This window comes from Saimiri boliviensis, chromosome 5 (genome assembly GCF_048565385.1).
Source record: "Saimiri boliviensis isolate mSaiBol1 chromosome 5, mSaiBol1.pri, whole genome shotgun sequence".
Taxonomy (NCBI): Eukaryota; Metazoa; Chordata; class Mammalia; order Primates; family Cebidae; genus Saimiri; species Saimiri boliviensis.
Genome location: NC_133453.1, coordinates 69712903 through 69731553, shown reverse-complemented (window position 1 = coordinate 69731553; position 18651 = coordinate 69712903). Strand labels below are relative to the sequence as shown.

The 18651-nt window shown below is 34.6% G+C and overlaps 1 protein-coding gene across 9 annotated transcripts in view; it reads left to right on the top strand.

Annotated features, from left to right (window-relative positions):
• Positions 1-18138, top strand: part of UBR3 (ubiquitin protein ligase E3 component n-recognin 3) — a 248075-nt gene extending 229937 nt beyond the window's left edge. For all 9 annotated transcript variants that reach the window (XM_074399504.1, XM_074399496.1, XM_074399495.1 and 6 more), the window contains 4 exons: positions 11788-11967; positions 13974-14183; positions 14715-14854; positions 15730-18138. In XM_074399504.1, coding sequence (XP_074255605.1) covers positions 11788-11967; positions 13974-14183; positions 14715-14854; positions 15730-15847 — 648 coding nt within the window. In that variant the 3' untranslated portion in view covers positions 15848-18138. The remainder of the gene's footprint in view (positions 1-11787; positions 11968-13973; positions 14184-14714; positions 14855-15729) is intronic.
• The last annotated feature ends 513 nt before the right edge of the window (positions 18139-18651 follow it).

The following is an 18651-nucleotide window of genomic DNA, read 5'->3' as shown; positions in this document are numbered from 1 at the left end:
GATTTCAGAGATAGAATAGGATCTGACAACTAGTTGAATGTGTGAGAGTCAAGAGAAAAGGAAGAGTCATATTGTACTTGTTTCTTGAGCCTGAGAGACTTGAACTTTTATGAAAAAGTTAATAAAAGGAGGAAATACAGGGCAGATTGTATGGGGGATGAAATGAGAGTACTTCGTGTATATTCAGGTTGAGGGGGCAGTTGGATCCCTTAGGTGGACCTGTTCAACTAAAGTGAGAAGAGTGAGATCAGAGCTTTAGATGGAAATTTATTCTCCTTTTATTTAGTTTCGGTCATCTGTGTAATCTTACTTTGTTTGTGTATACAGTAGTACCCCCTTAAATGTGATTTTGCTTTCTGTGGTTTTGTTACCCATGGTCAACTGCAATTTGAAAATATTAAACAGAAAATTCCAGAAAGAAACTATTCATAAGTTTTAAATTGCACACCATTCTGAGTAACGTGATGAAATCTCATGCTGTCCTGTCTGGGACATAAATCTTGTCTCACACTGTCCTACTTGGGACATAAATCATCTCTTTGTCCCGCATATTCATGCTGTGGTATTTCAATATATTTTTATTCCACATTCTACTGATTGTTCATTGATGAACATCTAGGCTGCCTCTAACTCTTTGCTTCTGTGGAAGCAAAATAACTGCTGCTATGAACCTAATGTTTTGTATATTTTAATATAAATATTTCTTTAATATAAACTTTAATACAAAGTTTCTCTAGGCTCTGTACCAGCTATGGGATTCTGGGAGCCATAGGATACATTCTGCCTATTGTTTTTCTAAATGGCTGCTCATGGTTTATATTCCCAATTGCAGTGCAAGAGGATTCTTGTTTTCCCCCATATACTTGCCACTACTTCTTCTTAGCTGGTGTGTAATGTTTGGCAGTCAGTTGAGTACAAGGCTTATGCTTCTGGTTAAATTAATTTGCATTTCTCCAATTATAAATGTAGTTGATGATATATTCACATACTTAGCCATTTACATTTCCATCTGTATACTTTCTGTTCCTAGTCCGACCATTTTTTATAAGTGGGTTTCTGTCATTGTCTTCATTCTGTTTTTAAGCATAGTAGATATCTTTTCACTGGCTTTTGTTTGTTTAGCCTTAGTATCCTTTGTGGAACATAAATTTTTTAGTTTAATGTTGTTAGAACTATTACTTTTTTCTTTATGACTTGTACTTTTAGAATCTTGTTTTAAAGATCTTTTTTCATCATATACTCCAGAAATATATCCACCTACTATGTACCCACAAAAATTAAAAATTAAAAAATCTTTTCCAGCTTGAAATTATAAATTTATGGTGTATTTTTGTCTATTATTTTCATAGTTTTATCTTCACATTTAGATTTTTAATTCAGTCTAGAGCTTATTTTGTGGTGTATGAGTAAAGCTCTATTTTTTTCTCTCTCTTTGATAAGACTGTTTTTCCAACACTATGTACAAATTATTTATGAATAAATTAATATAATCTGAATTTTTGGACTGATTTTTCATGGCATCAAATTTTTATATTTCTGGATTATTGTATACTATTGAGCTATTTGCTTCTGTAAACTAGTAGCAGTCTGTTTTAATTATTGTGGTTTTATCATAGACATTATATCTGATAGCGTAAATATCCATTTATTCTTGACTAATTTTTTTCTTTTTGCTGTGTATGCTTTTATTCTTACATATGTTTTTTAATCAGTTTGTCAAGTTACTTCCCAAATCCTACAAGATGTTAGATTAGAATTATCTTGAAGTTATAGTTTTAAAACATTGAACATGGTTTGTATCTTCATTTAGTCAGGTCTTTTAATACCTTTTTTTTTTTTTTTTTTTTTTGGAAACAGTCTCACTCTGTTGCCCAGGCTGGAGTGCAGTGGCACGATCTCAGCTTGTTTCAACCTCTGCCTCCTGGGTTCAAGCGATTCTTGTGCCCCAGCCTCCCAAGTAGCTGGGACTATAGGCGTGTACCACCACACCCAGCTAATTTTTTGTCTTTTTAGTGGAGACAGCGTTTCACCATGTTGGTCAGGCAGGCTGGTCTCAAATCCCGGGCCTCAAGTGATCTGTCCATCTCAGCTCCCAAAGAGCTGGGATTACAACACTTTTAATAGAATTTTGTAATTGTCTAAGTCTGGAGCATTTTTTTTATAAAGCTCATCCTAGAGGCTTTATTGTTGTGATTTCTGTTTAAATGATATCTTCTGTTACATTATCTGATTACCTTTTACTGGTATGTAAGAATACCACTGATTTTTGTGTAGTCTTGTGACTGGCCCCTTGCCAAAGTTTTTTATTAGTTCTAATAATTTGCCTTTTTATTCTTTTAGGTATTCTATATAATTATCATATAATCTGAAAATAATATGTCCCTTTTTACGTCTTTATTTCTCTGTTGTCGTAGTGCACATCCAGTACTGTTTTGAGTTGTGGAAGTAATAGGTAGTGCCCCAACCTTGCTCCACCCCCAAAAATGCTTCTGTGTTTCCCATAACTTTTTTAATAAATGGAATCATTTAAGAATTATGTTTTCTATGTGTCACTAAAATGTAGAAACTTAATTGGAATTTTTGAACATTAATATTAGGTGTTCAGCTGTCCTGCTAAATTCAGTTATTTCTAAAAGTCTAGAGACTCTCAAGCTTAGCAGTTCATTTTTTAATCAAACATTTTATTAAGCATAGGAAATAAGAATGGTAACTAGTAGAAGTTCTAACACAGCAAGCTTGTTCTCCACAGTAATCTATTAGACTTCTTAATTTAGTTAAATATCTTAGTTTAGCACTATTTCTATTACCGTATTAGGACTAATGATAGTAACCTACATAGTTCCCTTATCTTTTCTCACTTCTTAAATAAATCTGTCTCATTTATTCTCTAACTCTGAAATTCTAAATAGAGCAGCTTCAGGCAACTTTTAAATTCCATAGCATTGTTTGTAAAGTAGTTTGTGTATATGCATTTTTATTGGAAGCAAGTAGTTATAAGATTCTTACAGGGGCTCATGATTATCCACCCCCCCCACACACACACACCTCTATAAAAGTTGAAGAACATTAATATATCTCCTTTAATTATTTTTTCTTCTTCTGTCAAAATAATTTTCCCATGAAAAATAATGATAGCTAGCATTTACTGTACATTGACTACAGGCTAAGCACTGTTTAAGCAGGAACACAGAGATAAAGTAACTTGCTCAAGATTCACACCTCATAAATAAGTAAAGCAGGCAGAATTTGAAAACATTTAGATTGGACCCTGACCCTGCACTGTTAACATCTGGACCCAGGTTAGGCTGTTCCTTGTCACACAAAACATTTTTCGAGAAGTATAGGTAATTTTCTAGTATTAAGTCTATAAAAACTACTACAATATTGCTTACTATACTCCCTTTATCTCAATCTACCCATCAATACTCCACTAGAGACATTTCTTATAATAATATGGTGATTGATTTGTTGGTAGCTGACTATACGTAATGGGATGGCAAAAAATGAAAATATCTTAAACATTCATCAATGAGAAATCGGCTAGATTGTGTTTTATTCTTACAATGGAATACTCTGTAGTAAAGATGAGGAAGTTTTCTATATTGTTACTTGGAAAGATCTCAAAGATGAATAACTAAAAGAAGGCAATTTAGAGAGGGGAGGAATAGTGGTATTTATATTGCTTGTATGTAGAAGATACTCTGCAAAAATACATAAATTATGTCTAGTTGTAGATGTTGGGGTAGTGAATGTAAGAATTGGATAGAAAGGAAACGATGGTGGAGAGACTTTTTTGCTAATGATATCTTTTTATACTTCTTGATTTTTATTTATTTACTTGTCTACTTACTTAACTTATTTACTTATTTATTTTGAGATGGAGTCTTGCTCTGTCGCCCAGGCTGGAGTGCAGTGGCACCATCTCGGCTCACTCCAGCCTCTGCCTCCCAAGTTCAAATGACTCTCCTGCCTCAGCCTCCCAAGTAGCTGGGATTATAGGCGCATGCCACCATGCTTGCCTAGTTTTTTGTATTTTTAGTAGAGAAGGGATTTCACCATGTTGGCCAGGCTGGGCTTGAACTCCTGACCACGTGATCTGCCCGCCTCAGCCTCCCAAAGGGAATACAGGCATGAGACACCGTGCCCAGCCTACTTCTTGAGTTTTCAATAGTATAGATATATTATTGCAACAATTAAATTTACAGAAAAGGAAAAATGTATTTGGGGAGGAGTAAGTAGTGTTTTCACATTTTCCAACATTCAGAAAGTACAAAAAGACTCTCTGAAGTATTTCTCTTTTACCCTTTCCCTAGCCACTCAGTAGTTGCTATCAATCACTGTCCATTTCTTTTGTATTATTCCAGAGACATTTTATGCCCATACAAATTCATGTGTGTGAAGGCATATATTTTTTTCTTTTAGCTCCCTCTTTGCCCACAGTTCTACACCTTGCATTTTTTGGCTATTAGTATATCTTGGAGACCATTTCATATTCAGTACGTGAAGACCTTCCTCATTCTGTTTTACAGCTTCAGAAATTTCATTGTATGATATATTGAGTGTATTTGATCAGTCAGCTGTTAATAAACATTTGGATTATTTCTAACCCTTTGCCATTTATAAATGATACCACAGTGAATAATGGTACACATATGTTATTTTGCATGTTTTCAATTATAATTTTAGGATAAATTCTTCAGGAGTGATTTGCTGTGTCAACAATTACTTACATTTATAATTTCTATGGTTATTGTAAAACTGCTCTTCAATGAGTTTTACCACTTATGTTAATACCAGTAATGTGTAAGCTACCATATATTTGTACCTAGTTAGTGTGTTATAAAACTATTTATCTTTGTTTTGAGCTCTTTTGTCTCAGTGTAGTTTTAAGTTTTATTTCTCTTGATGTTGAGCATTTTCCATAGTTAGGAGCCATTTGTGTTTTCTTTACTGTAACATACTTGTTATATAATACTTCTTTTGAAAATATTTGATTTTTTTAAAAAAGCCATTATCTCATGAGTTTTTCTTTGTGTAGAATAATCTGTCACCTTTGCCCAAGTCAAAAGGACTGAGAAAATTTTCTTTTATAAATTTTTCTTGCGTTAGGTCTTTTTCATCTCAGTGATCCACATTTGGACTTAACATCTGCTTTATATGAGAGGCCAAGTTATCCTATGACATCTAGGGAAAAAAATGTATTTATGTAGATCTTTGTTAATTTTTATTTATTGTTGTATTCCTATCATAAGCCAGAAAGTGTTGCTATTTTTCTTCCATTGGCAGTTCCCATCTTCCCAAGTTATTTTGTGCATTACATTTAAAATTAAATTCCCTCTCTCAGTAGAACAGGAAGCTGTAATAATTGTAAACATATATGCATAAAATAACAATGCCCCAAATTACATAAACAAATGACAGAATTGAAGGAAGAAACAGACAAATCTACAATTACAGCTTGATACTCCTATGTGCTTTCTTAGTAATAGATAAGAAGTAGAGAGCAAATCAACTAGGATAAAGGAGACCTAACCAACACTATTATGTTATGATTACATCTGTAACTTCTCCACCAAACAGCAGAATATATGTTATATACAAGTAACCATGAAATATCGTTCATTAGAATAAATCATTTGTCCAGCAGTAAAGTATCAATTTTTGAAAAAATGAGTTATAAAGTGTGTTTTTTGACCACACAATTAAATTAGAAATTAATAACAAAGATAGAAAATTATCAAATCTGTGGTAAGCATCATACTTCTAAGTAATTTGTGGATCAAAGCAGAAATCACAAGGAAATTAGAAAATACCTTTTTTTTTTTTTTTGAGACAGAATTTCCCTCTGTTGCCCAGGCTAGAGTCCAGTGTTGTGATCTCGGCTCACTGCACCTTCTGCCTCCTGGATTCGAGTGATTCTCCTCCCTCTTCCTGAGTAGCTGAGATTACAGGTGCTCAATACCACACCTGGCTAATTTTTGTATTTTTAGTAGAGGTGGGGTTTCACCACATTGTCCAGGCTAGTCTTCAACTCCTGACCTCAAGTGATCTACCTTCCTTGGCCTCCCCAAGTACTGGGATTACAGGTATGAGCCACCACACCCGGCCTAGAAAATATCTTTAAGTGAGTGAAAATGCAGGCACAATATGCCGAACTTGTGGGATGCAACTAAAGCAATTCTTAGAGAGATATTTATTGCTTCAAATACATTAAAAAAAAAAAAAAAAGAAGAAGAAGAAGAAGAAGGGCTGGGCACAGCCTGTAATCCCAGCACTTAGGGAAGCAGAGGCAGATGGATCATGAGGTCAGGAGTTTGAAACCAGCCTGGCCAATATGGTGAAACCTCATCTCTACTAAAAATACAAAAATTAGCTGAGTGTGATGGCACACACCTGTAGTTCCAGTTACCTGGGAGGCTGAGGCAGGAGAATCACTTGAACTAAGGAGGCAGAGGTTGCAGGGAGCCGAGATTATACCACTGCACACCAGCCTGGGTGACAGAGCGAGACTCTGTCTCAGAAAAATTAAATAAATAAATAAATTTTAAAAAATGAAGAAAGGTCTAAACCATAATCTAAGTTTCTACCATCTGAAGCTAGAAATAGAGCAAATTAGATGTAAAGCAAGTAAAAGGAGGGATATAATAAAAAGCAGAACAGAAATCAATGAAGTTGTAATGACGAAACAGTAGAGAAAATGAATGAGTCCAAAATCTGGTTCTTTGCAAAGATCAATAAAATGGATAAACTTAGATGACTAGAGCTCAGCTGAGCTGGAAGAGAGCTGATTAACAAAAAAAGGAGAGATGGTACAAATTACCAATACCAGGAATGAAAGAGGAAACATCCATATTGATTCCTAAGAGAATAATACAGGTATATGCCCCAAAATTTGACAACTTAGATAAAATGTATAAATTTCTTGAAAGATACAAATTACTAAAACTGACTCAAGAAGAAATAGAAAATCTGAATGTATCCATATCATGTAAGAAAATTGATTTAGTTATCAAACTTACATAATTGTTATGCTTCCAGAAAAAAAAACATCAAGAACTTTATGCCAGCAAAGGAAACATTGTGGTGAACTCTGTGACACATTAAAGAAAAATTGTACCAATACTCTTGAATGTATTTCAGAAAATGAAGAAGGAACACTTCTGAACTCAAGTTCGTGAGGCCAGTTTTATTCTGATAGTTGAACCAGGCATCATGAAAAGAACTACAAACCCATGTCTCTCACGAACATAGAAGCAGAAGCCTTCACACAATATTAGCAATAGAAAGGATAATACACTATAATCAAATGGGTATTTTTCTCTTAGACTTACTGAGGTATAATAAATATTGAGGACAAATAAAAGTTAAATATAATTATAGTATACAGTGTGTAATGTTTTGATAACATGTATGCATTGCATATGATTACCACAGTCAGGTGCATTAACATATCCATCATCTCACATAGTTATCTCTTTTCTGATGAGAGCATTTAAGATCTACTCTGTTAGCAAATTTCAAGTATACAATACAACATTATTAAGTATAGTTACCATGCTGTACATTACCTCTCCAGAACTTACTCATCTTATAACAGAGTTTGTACCCTTTGGCCAACATTTCCGCATTTCTCCCAGACCCTGGCAACCACCGTTCAACTCTGCTTCTACTTTTTAAGGTTCCAGTAAAAGATCATTCAGTATTTGTCTCTCTGTGACTAGCTTATTTCATTTAACATAATGTCCTTCAGGTTCATTTATGTTGTGGCAAGTGATAGCATTTCCTTCTTTTCTTAGGTTGAATAATATTTCTTTTTTTTTTTTTTTTTTTTTTGAGACGGAGTTTCGCTCTTGTTACCCAGGCTGGAGTGCAATGGCGTGATCTCAGCTCACCGCAACCTCCGCCTCCTGAGTTCAGGCAATTCTCCTGCCTCAGCCTCCTGAGTAGCTGGGATTACAGGCACGCGCCACCATGCCCAGCTAATGTTTTGTATTTTTAGTAGAGACGGGGTTTCACCATGTTGACCAGGATGGTCTCGATCTCTCGACCTTGTGATCCACCCGCCTCGGCCTCCCAAAGTGCTGGGATTACAGGCCTGAGCCACCGCGCCCGGCCTCTTAGGTTGAATAATATTTCATATGTATACAGTCATCCGTTGCTATCTGTAGGGCATTTGTTCCAGGAAGCCCCACAGATACCAAAATCCTCAGATGTTCAAGTCCCTTACATAAAATAGTGTAGTATTTGCTTATAACATATGCACACCCTCCAGTATATTTTAAATCATCTCTATTCTAAATTATTTATAATACCTAATATAATATAAATGTTGTATAAATAGTTTTTATATTGTATTGCTTATTTGTGTTTTATTGTTATTTTTGTTTTTTAAAAAATATTTTTGATGTGTGGCTGGTTGAATACATGGATATGAAACCCATGAATATAGGGGGCTGTTTCTTTATTCACTTATCCATCAGTGGACATTTAGGTTGATTGATATCTTTGCTGTTGTAACTAATGCTGCATTGAACATGGGTATGACCAATGGGTTTGACAACAAAAATCAATTTAATTTACCATATTAATTGAGTAAATAAGGGGGGAACCGTATAATCATTTCATTTGTCAAAGAAAAGCATTTAACAAAATTTAATATACTTTCATGATAAAAACACTCTTAAAGGTAGGAATAGAAGGGAATTTTCTCAGCCTGATAAAGGAGATATAAAATATTCTCAGCTAACATCATACATAATAGTGAAAGACTGGAACAAGATAAGGAATAAGACAAGGATGCCTGGTCTCACCACTTCTATTCAGTATTGTACTAGATTTTCTAGCAAAGCAGATACACAAGAAAAAAAAAAAGACATCAAGATTGGAAAGGAAGAGGTAAAACAGTGTCTGTTTGCAAATAAAATGATCTTACCTCTAGAACACCATAAGGAATCTTCAAAGAAACCTATTAGAACTAATAAATAAGTTCAGCAAGGTTATAGGATACAAGATAGATGTACACAAATTTCATTGTATTTCTGTACACTAGCAATGAACAATCTAAAATTAAGAAAATAATTCCTCCCAGCCCTTTGGGAGGCCGAGGCAGGTGGATCACGAGGTCAAGAGATCGAGACCATCCCGGTCAACATGGTGAAACCCCGTCTCTACTAAAAATACAAAAAATTAGCTGGGCGTGGTGGTGCGTGCCTATAATCCCAGCTACTCAGGAGGCTGAGGCAAGAGAATTGCCTGAACCCAGGAGGCGGAGGTAGCGGTGAGCTGAGATCGCGCCATTGCACTCCAGCCTGGGTAACAAGAGCGAAACTCCATCTCAAGAAAAAAAAAAAAAAAGAAGAAAATAATTCCATTTACAATAGGGGGGATGAAAATATTTTGGAATTAGATACTGGGAAGGGTTGCACAATTGCATTAATATACTGAAAACCACTAAATTGTATACATTAAAACAGTAACGTTTATGGTATGTGAATTATATCTAAAAATTTTTTTAGCTATGTGAAAAACGACTTATATCCAGAATGGGTCAAAAATTTTAACTCAAATTTAAGAAAACAAATACCCAACATGAAAGTGGGCAAAACACTTGAAAAAATACTTATTAAGAGAATATATATGAATGGCCAACAAGTAGATGAAAAGATACTCAACATTCTTGTTCATTAGAGAAGTACTAATTAATTCACAAGTGATAATACCAAGTGTTGTCAAGGATTCAAGTCATAGAAGTCTTATTCATTACTGATAGTGAATAAGACTTCGAAATGGAATAGGCAATTTGGAAGACGTTTGGCAGTTTATTTAAAAATATTAAGCATTTGTTTACTGTACAACCCAGCAGTTCTGCTAAGTATCAACCAGAAGAAAACACATGTCTACATTTAGACTTCTAAATGAATGTTCAAAATAGCCTAATTCATAGTCAAAACCTGGAAACAGCCATCAACAGGTGAATGCATGAACAAAATGTGGTACAACATGAATGAATCTCAAAATATTATGCTAAGCAAAAGAGGCCAGGTATAAAAGACTACATCCTGTGTGATTTTATTTTCGTGAAGTTTTTTAAAAAGCCAAAACTACAGTGGTAGAAATCAGATCGCTGGCTGCTTGGGTCCAGGAGTAGGGACCAGGATTGACTACATAGGAGCATAAGCAAATTTTAGGGGGTGATGGAATTGTTCTAAAACTGTATGGTGGTGGTTGCATGACTGTACGTTTACCAGAATTCATTAAACTATACCTAAAATGGTTGAATGTTACGGTATGTGAATTTATAGCTCAGTAAAGTTTTTTGAAAATGCCTTCTTTATTGGCCGGGCGCGGTGGCTCAAGCCTGTAATCCCAGCACTTTGGGAGGCCGAGGTGGGTGGATCACGAGGTCAAGAGATCGAGACCATCCTGGTCAACATGGTGAAACCCCGTCTCTACTAAAAATACTAAAAATTAGCTGGGCATGGTGGCGTGTGCCTGTAATTCCAGCTACTCAGGAGGCTGAGACAGGAGAATTGCCTGAACCCAGGAGGCGGAAGTTGCGGTGAGCCGAGATCGCGCCATTGCACTCCAGCCTGGGCAACAAGAGCGAAACTCTGTCTCAAAAAACTCAAAAAAAAAAAAAAAAAAAAAAAAAAGCGTTCTTTATTAAGCTATATAAATGGAATATTTATAACTTTATTTCTAGAGATTTAAAAATTAACATGTTTCTCGGCCTGCATGTAATTTTGCTTTTTCATCTCATTTTTTCTTTGTAGCATATTTCAGAATTTTGTACTTAATGTGCATAATTAGTTTTGCAAACATTTGTTGAATGTCTGCTATGTGCCAAGCATTAGGACAGAGTTCCTACTTCCAGAGAACTCACAGTCTTATAGAGAAGGCAAATTTATTTTTAAAGTAATTAATAGGAAACATAAATGCAAGAATAGAAGTGTTTACAGGGTAGGGAAGGACTAATTATATCTGAATGGAGCTGGGTGGTCTGAGATTTCATTAAATGGTGTCAGGGAATGCTTCCCTAGTGAGCTGGAATTTGGAGGATAATAGAAATTGATTCTGTGGACAAGAGAGGGTAGACATATTAGCTTCCTATGTGGTCTTTCAGTTAAATAAAGAGGCACCGAGGAATGTATTTCTGTGTTTATAAACTAATAAACTTCCTGAAAAATCAACTTTTAGGATATGAGTTCTTGGTCACTGATGTTTCTCTGGTTCTTTTATTAGCAAGTAGAGCAGATTGCCTGGCTTCTAGATCTCTCTTTTTTTTAAACTCCACCCCTACTTTTTAAAACAGATTTTGTTTCGCACTCATTCAGAGTCTAGGCACATTATTTAGTACAGTCAGTTGTGAATTCCATGTTTTTACTATTGTTCCTTATCCACACTGACAAACTATACATTTTAAACCAGGAATAACTTCCTCTTTGTCCCAAATTAACATTTGCTTTCATAGAGTAGGTACCTTCTATAGAATCATGAGATATGTAACAACTCTATTTAAAAAATAAATGTATAAAAGAAGCAGATGATATGACATTGAGGAGTTATATTTCAAAGAGATGTATTTTTGGGATATTTAACTATAACAGCTAGGAACCTTTTTTTCTCTTCTTTGTTTATCCTACTCCCTCACTTTTTTTTTCAGTTGACCCAGTTAAGAAAGTTTTCTTATTGTCCCAAAGTAGTTGATGAGAATGACCATTAAAATATATATAATAGGAAATGTTCCTGATGAAGTATTTTGAGAATTTCCTATTTGATGTCTAAAAGGAAGAAGAAGAATTTTCGGTACTTGCCAGCTGCCTGGGACTTCTGCCAACATTTTACCAAACAGAACATCCATTCGTCAGTGCCTCCTGTCTGGATTGGCCAGTTCCAGCATATGATATTATAACTCAGTGGTGTTTTGAGATAAAATCGTTTACTGAAAGACATGCAGAACAAGGAAAGGTATGTTAAAAGATTTGTACTAACTTGCCATGGTGATGATACGCTAATAGGTAAAAGAATAATGAAAACTTAAATTTCAGGTCGTCTGTTTTGACAGCAATTATTAAACTTGATTAAATTGAAAAAATAGTTTACTTATGTAAATTGTATTTATGAGTATAATGGCAGAAGTATTTCCGCGAACAAAGATAAGGTATTAGTACTTTTAGTTTGGGGTCAGCTGATTTTTATTGAATATCTTAATCATAGCATTAGACTTGGTAGATAGAAAGGAATTTTAAGGTAGACGAGGAATTTTTTTGTTTGAAGAACTGGCTTTTATTTTTAAAACAAATTGGACTAGCAGATCCAAAAGGTAATGTCTTTAACTTTAAAATGTGTTGGCCCAGTGCTACTGGCTCAGCTAGTTAAAGGGTTTGTATTGAAGATGAGTAGAATGGAGAGAGCAGTGAGTGGCTGTGAAGGCCATGATTGGGGGCTCAGAATTTCTTCTATATCTAGAGCTACAGTTTTTGAAAAATTGGATAATGTGATGAAAGTAGTATTTTGGGGAGGTAATCCTGGTATCTTTTTAGTGGGTAAATTAAAGTAAGGATAAAGGGGAGTCAGAAAATATTTTGGTGATGAAAATCTAGATTTCTGATTGTAAATCTTGAAAATAAACTAATGTAAGAGGCATTTGAGAAAAAAATATAGGAATATAAAGGAAAGGAAAATTCAAGAACTAATTAAACTTTGCATATTACATATACAAATATCTTCCTGTCTAGTAATTTCTTTATTCGCAGAACATAGCAATAATTTGACATCATACTTTGATGTCTGAAAACCTATGCAGAATGACACGGTAGAACCAGGGCAGGGAAAAAAAAGTGATGAGCACACTCAAAGTTTTTTTGTATTCATATGAGCCATAGGTTAAAATCAAGCCTACATTTTAGATAAATGATTATTGGTATGTATCCTGATGGAAAATAAGAATTTATTATTTTAAAGTATTTAATCTTTTTATATAGTTAGGTGATAATTATTTGTTTTAGGGGCAGTGTAGTAGACATTTGTTTATTAATTTATGCTAGTGCAGAATTTTTGCCAGTTACGTAAGTGCACTGCCATTCAACCTGCATCCCCACCTGTGTTCCTGCTCCACTCTTGTGTTCCTAATCCTGATGCTGACCCTAGGGCAGCCAGATTCTCTTTCCCAGGAGTTTTAAATCTGTATAGAGAGACCCAGCATGGTAAATGGTGACAGGAGCTGAATAGTCCAACAACACTACCCTTGAAAAATTGTCTGTGAATTACTCCTTCTGAATTTTTACATCAGTTAAGATTATTTGTTTCGAGACAACAAAATCCAGTTCTGATTTAAAATAAGGAAAACCAAAGCAAACTGACCAAAAAAAAAAAAATAAAAATAAAAATAAACCTACAAGATTTATTGGAAGCGTACTTGGTAAGGGGCAGAATTGAAGAACTTAACTGTCATCCCTTGGGAAGAAGCGAAACCACAAAGATCTCTGGTCTGTTTTCTCTGAAGTGCTGCCACCATATAACTATGCTTCAACCACTTTCCTTCCTTCTGTTTGTGTGCTCAAGGTTCAGATTCATGGGAGAGAGAATCTGGTTGGCTTAACTGTATAATATGTATGCCCAGCGGTGGGGCAGGATCATGTTTAAAGTCAAATACAATGAGATGCATTTTCCCTGCATGCTTAGAGATGGTGTTTTTTTTTTTAAAGTAATAAGTTTAAATGTTTTAGGGTGCTTAATCTAAAAAATTAAATCATATTGTAATTGGAAACTATAATACCTTAAAATAGATAATGGTAACTGTTGAACTACTGTTTTAGTCATGTATAAAATAGAAGTGAGAGGAGTGTTAATAAAGAAAATAAGCCACATTTTTGGAGGTAGGTTTTTCTTTCTATAAAAATACCTTTAATAATATGTACTGTGTTAGTGACTTAAATACTAAGACTAATGAATATTTTTGGATAATGTTTCAGGCCTTGCTTATCCAAGAGTCAAAATGGAAATTGCCACACCTACTACAGTTGCCCGAGAATTATAACACCATTTTTCAGTACTACCACAGGAAAACCTGTAGTGTCTGCACCAAGGTTCCTAAAGATCCGGCTGTTTGTCTTGTTTGTGGTACTTTTGTATGCCTGAAGGGATCTTGCTGCAAGCAACAAAGTTACTGTGAATGTGTATTGGTAAGCTATAGTAGATAATATAAAATTTATGAAAACATAGATCTCATATCACAAGGAAAATATGGTCAAGCCACTCTTCATATTTAAATACTCTTTGAAGTAAGTATATAGTACGTATAGGCATTGTGTGTGTTTTTTGATCTAGTAGAAGGGTTAAAAAAAGAAAGTCTCTCAGGCTTTAGGTGGGTAAATCCTTCCTTAAGTACAGTTCTAGTTCTCCTTTCACCTCCTGTCCTTTAACGGTATATACTTTGGAATGTGCTATGAAACAAAAGTCATCTGTGCTGTGGAGATACTAGACTCTATTAGGTTGGCTCTTAATTGCTTTACCAGATGTTCCTTGCCCAAATTCCTCCTAATGTATTAATAATAAAGTGTTATGAATGGAGTTATACGTTTAACTTAGATGAAATCTTATTAAATATCTTTAAATCACTGTATTATTGAGAAGGCATTTAATTAAGATATTCTTGATTTTATTATAAAGCCTGTTTGATTACGAAGTTCAATAACATATTTTAACTTTTTTAGCATTCTCAGAACTGTGGTGCAGGAACAGGTATTTTCCTTTTGATCAATGCATCGGTAATTATCATCATTCGAGGTCACCGCTTCTGCCTCTGGGGTTCCGTGTACTTGGATGCTCATGGAGAGGAAGACCGGGATCTTAGGTTAGATGTGCATGGATAATATATCCAAGTATTTTTATTGAAATTTGGTCAGTAAAAAACAATATACTATTCCCGGCTTTGTAATTACAATTGTTTTAATATTAAGAAATTCTGACAGTCATTAATTTAGAGCTATTCTAGTTTTAGAGATATTGTCCCTATCAATATGTTGAGGAAACATGAAATAAACCAAATTGCCATATGAGGTTTTTGCCATAAAGAATCTATTGGCCAAGCACAACTCACACCTGTAATCTCAGCACTTTGAGAGACTGAGGTGGGAGGATTGCTTGAGCCTAGGAGTTTGAGAGCAGCCAGGGCAACATAGTGAGACCTCATCTCTACAGAAAAATAAAAATAAATAAGCCAAGTGTGTTGGCATACACCTGTGGTCCCAGCAACTTGGGAGGAGGTGGAAGGATCGCTTGAGCCCGGCCTGTGGAGACTGCAGTGAGCTGTGATCGTGCCACTGTACACCAGCCTGGGCAACAGAGAAAGACTGTCTCAAAAAAGAAGAATCTAGTAAAAAAAGAAATGTGGCTGCGTGCGTTGGCTCACACCTGTAATCCCAACACTTTGGGAGGCCAAGGTGGTAGGATCACTTGAGGTCAGGAGTTCAAGACCAGGCTGGCCAATATGGTGAAACCCTGTCTCTACTAAAAATACGAAAAGTAGGCGGGTGTGGCAGTGGACACCTATAATCTCAGCTACTCAGGAGGCTGAGGCAGGAGAATCGCTTGAACCCAGGAGGTGGTGGTTGCAGTGAGCTGAGATCACCCCACTGCGAGAGACTGTCTCAAAAATACAAAAAGAAAGAAATTCATGTGAAATCTTCCTTGTAGGGTACTAATACTTTTTTTTTCTTTTTATTCTAGGCGAGGCAAACCTCTCTACATTTGTAAGGAAAGATACAAAGTTCTTGAGCAACAGTGGATTTCTCATACTTTTGATCACATCAATAAAAGATGGGGTCCACATTACAATGCGCTGTGACTCTCCACCTCAGCATTGCATTGTATTATCATTTCGTTACAAATTTATTTTTCAATGATAAGCTTTAACTTAATTTGGGAGATTAACACTTTTGCTGAGGGAGAAAAAGAAAACATACATTATGAAACCTTCCCAAAATTAGGTGCTTGGTAATCACGTTAATGGTATAATGATTTTTTTTAATATCTGGAGAACATTAATAAGTTAAATTATTCTTTAGTGGTCATTTTTTTTAAGTGCACAATTAATAAGCACAACTTGTTCACAAAATCACTCAGAAATGATTCTCCCAACAATGCATATCAGCTATTCATTGATACTTAGAGTGGGTGTGATTTATTTGACATTTTACTGCTTCTTTCTGTCTGTGTGTTTTAATTTGCATCTGCTAAGCATAACGCATCTTTTTTCCTCTGCCATTCTTGTGTTGATTTGAGAATTTTGCTGTATGTAATTAGAAAAAAAATGTAAAACATGATTTATGTGAAATATTGTATAGTAAAAGTTGGTCTAATAGTAGAACTTTAAAATTTTTTCCTATTGTGAGGAGTCTGTTAAAAGTTTAAGGCTTTGCTGAAAACTTAATTCATTCTCAGGAATTTCATAAATCTTCTCCCCAGGTAAATAATTGAAATAGCTGTAAAATAAGTAGATAGCTGCTGTTAATATAATACAGTACATTTTGGGGGGCATATGTGTGGTTGAGGGGGTCCTTAAAAATCAAAATTTGCCATTTCAGTTGGATGAATTACTAGAGGTAATAACAAATTTTACTATAAAATCAAAAGGTTTAAGAATATACACCTGGCAGATGTTGATTCCATGCATGCCCACCTTTTATTATCAAATAAAACTCTGTTTATGTGATTGTATTAGAAATGCTCAGACTGCCCCAGAAATGAACCATAAGTTTTGGAACTTTCTTTCAGCTCAAGAGGTTCCACTATATTGTATTTGTGCAGTGTAATCACTGCTGTTTCTGCTTGGTTTCCTAAAAGGGGGAAAAAAAAGGGCACAGTGGTGATGACCCTGATGAATGGGCCATGCTTCTGCATTCTTCTTAGAAACTGCTGTGAAAAGCAATTTATGTTTGCAGGTTTTTAAAATAAGTAAAAATGGGAATGATTGAGCTAAAACCCACTCTATGAGAAGGAAGATTACTGAAAAGCATGTGACATACTGCTACAAAGATTTTTTCTCTAAATGATTCAGTAATTGAATGATTATTTCATATATAGTCCTATCAAGCAATCCCTTGTACTTTGGACTTCCATGGCTTGTTATATAAAATTACATTTTTACATGTAAAAATAAACTCAACAAATCTAATGGTAAAGTATAAAAATAATGTCAGATCCATGTTCTAAAAAATTTTTGTAATGACATGACATTACAAGAGTATAAAAATAGACATTAAATAATAGCCTTGCATTAAAATATGGAAAGCAGAACAGTACATATTCAAATGTATTCAAAAAGTCAAAAAATTACCTATAGTTCTACAATAAAATACATGGAAATAGCTTGCTATTTTTATATACATTTCCAAAATATTAAGATAACTTTCTGTATGACTCAAATGATTCTGTTTGACTAAATAGCTGTCCTTTCCAACACATTGCTACTTTTTTAAATACTGTATCATAAGTTCAGCCTGTCATACTTTTTGCATTGATCATTATGAATACCAGACCATTTGTAAGTGTGGTTGAAGAGCAAAATGCTAATTTACATCTCTATAAAATACTGTTACAGGATTCATGAACTTGAATAATTCTACAGTTTGAAACTCTGATGCTATATATACATGGTATAATGTATTCAGACTTTGATTACTACTTATTTAAAATGGAATGTTTTATGGTTGTGCATATGGATGTGAAGTGAAAATATTAGCCTTAACTTTAAAATTTGGGTATTTGATAGTGTTTATTTTGTTATTGGTGAATTAGTCACCAGTAAATTTTAAAAAAGCACTTGGTTGAAAATTGTACTTGAATACATACATGCATGCTGCTAAACTAGAACTTTAATTTTTTCCCCCATAACTTTTATAAGTCCCGTTTATAAACCCACTTTTAAAAATAACAGGTCCAAGTTAGAGTGATGTGTGTATATTATTCAAAAAAATGTACTGGTGTGATATCTTGTATGAATGATCATTTAAATACAGTACATTACTGTAGAAGCTAAATTGATCTTTATAGTTAACAGAAATTACAAAACTAGGAATAATCAACATTGTAAGATATGTTAATAAAAACCTGCTGTCATTTGGTTTGTGAAAGGTCCTTAAATGTTTAATGCTTACATGTTTTTCTTTTTTTCCCCCCCAAAGATATTGACAGTAGTATATGTGAGTAAGCATAGCTGAAAAGATCAAAGCATAACATAATTAGTAGTTGCTTTAGGGTGGAGTAAGTGTAAAGGGTTTGCTTTGCCTTTTTTCCTTTATTTGCTGAGCTAGTTCTGGTTTCTTCAGTCTTTGTCTCATACTCAATGCACAGCCTTTGCTAAGTGTGTGTGTTTGGTAGGGGGAGAAGGAAATGCAGATGTAGATCTGAGGAATGCAGCTGCTGTGGTCTCTGTTCTTTCCTGAAAATTCCGAGCTAGACTTCAGAGATATTTTGTGCTTTATGAGACTGTTTACTTTGAGTGGTTTGTGTTCTTGTTTGAATTGACAGTCCTCACTCCTACCTCTCCATCCTGAAGCTCACCAGTCATTTAGCAGATAGCAGTCCATTTCTCTTCTCAGACCATTCTCTGTTTTATGTATTGTGATATTTACTGATTTCTGTGACTTA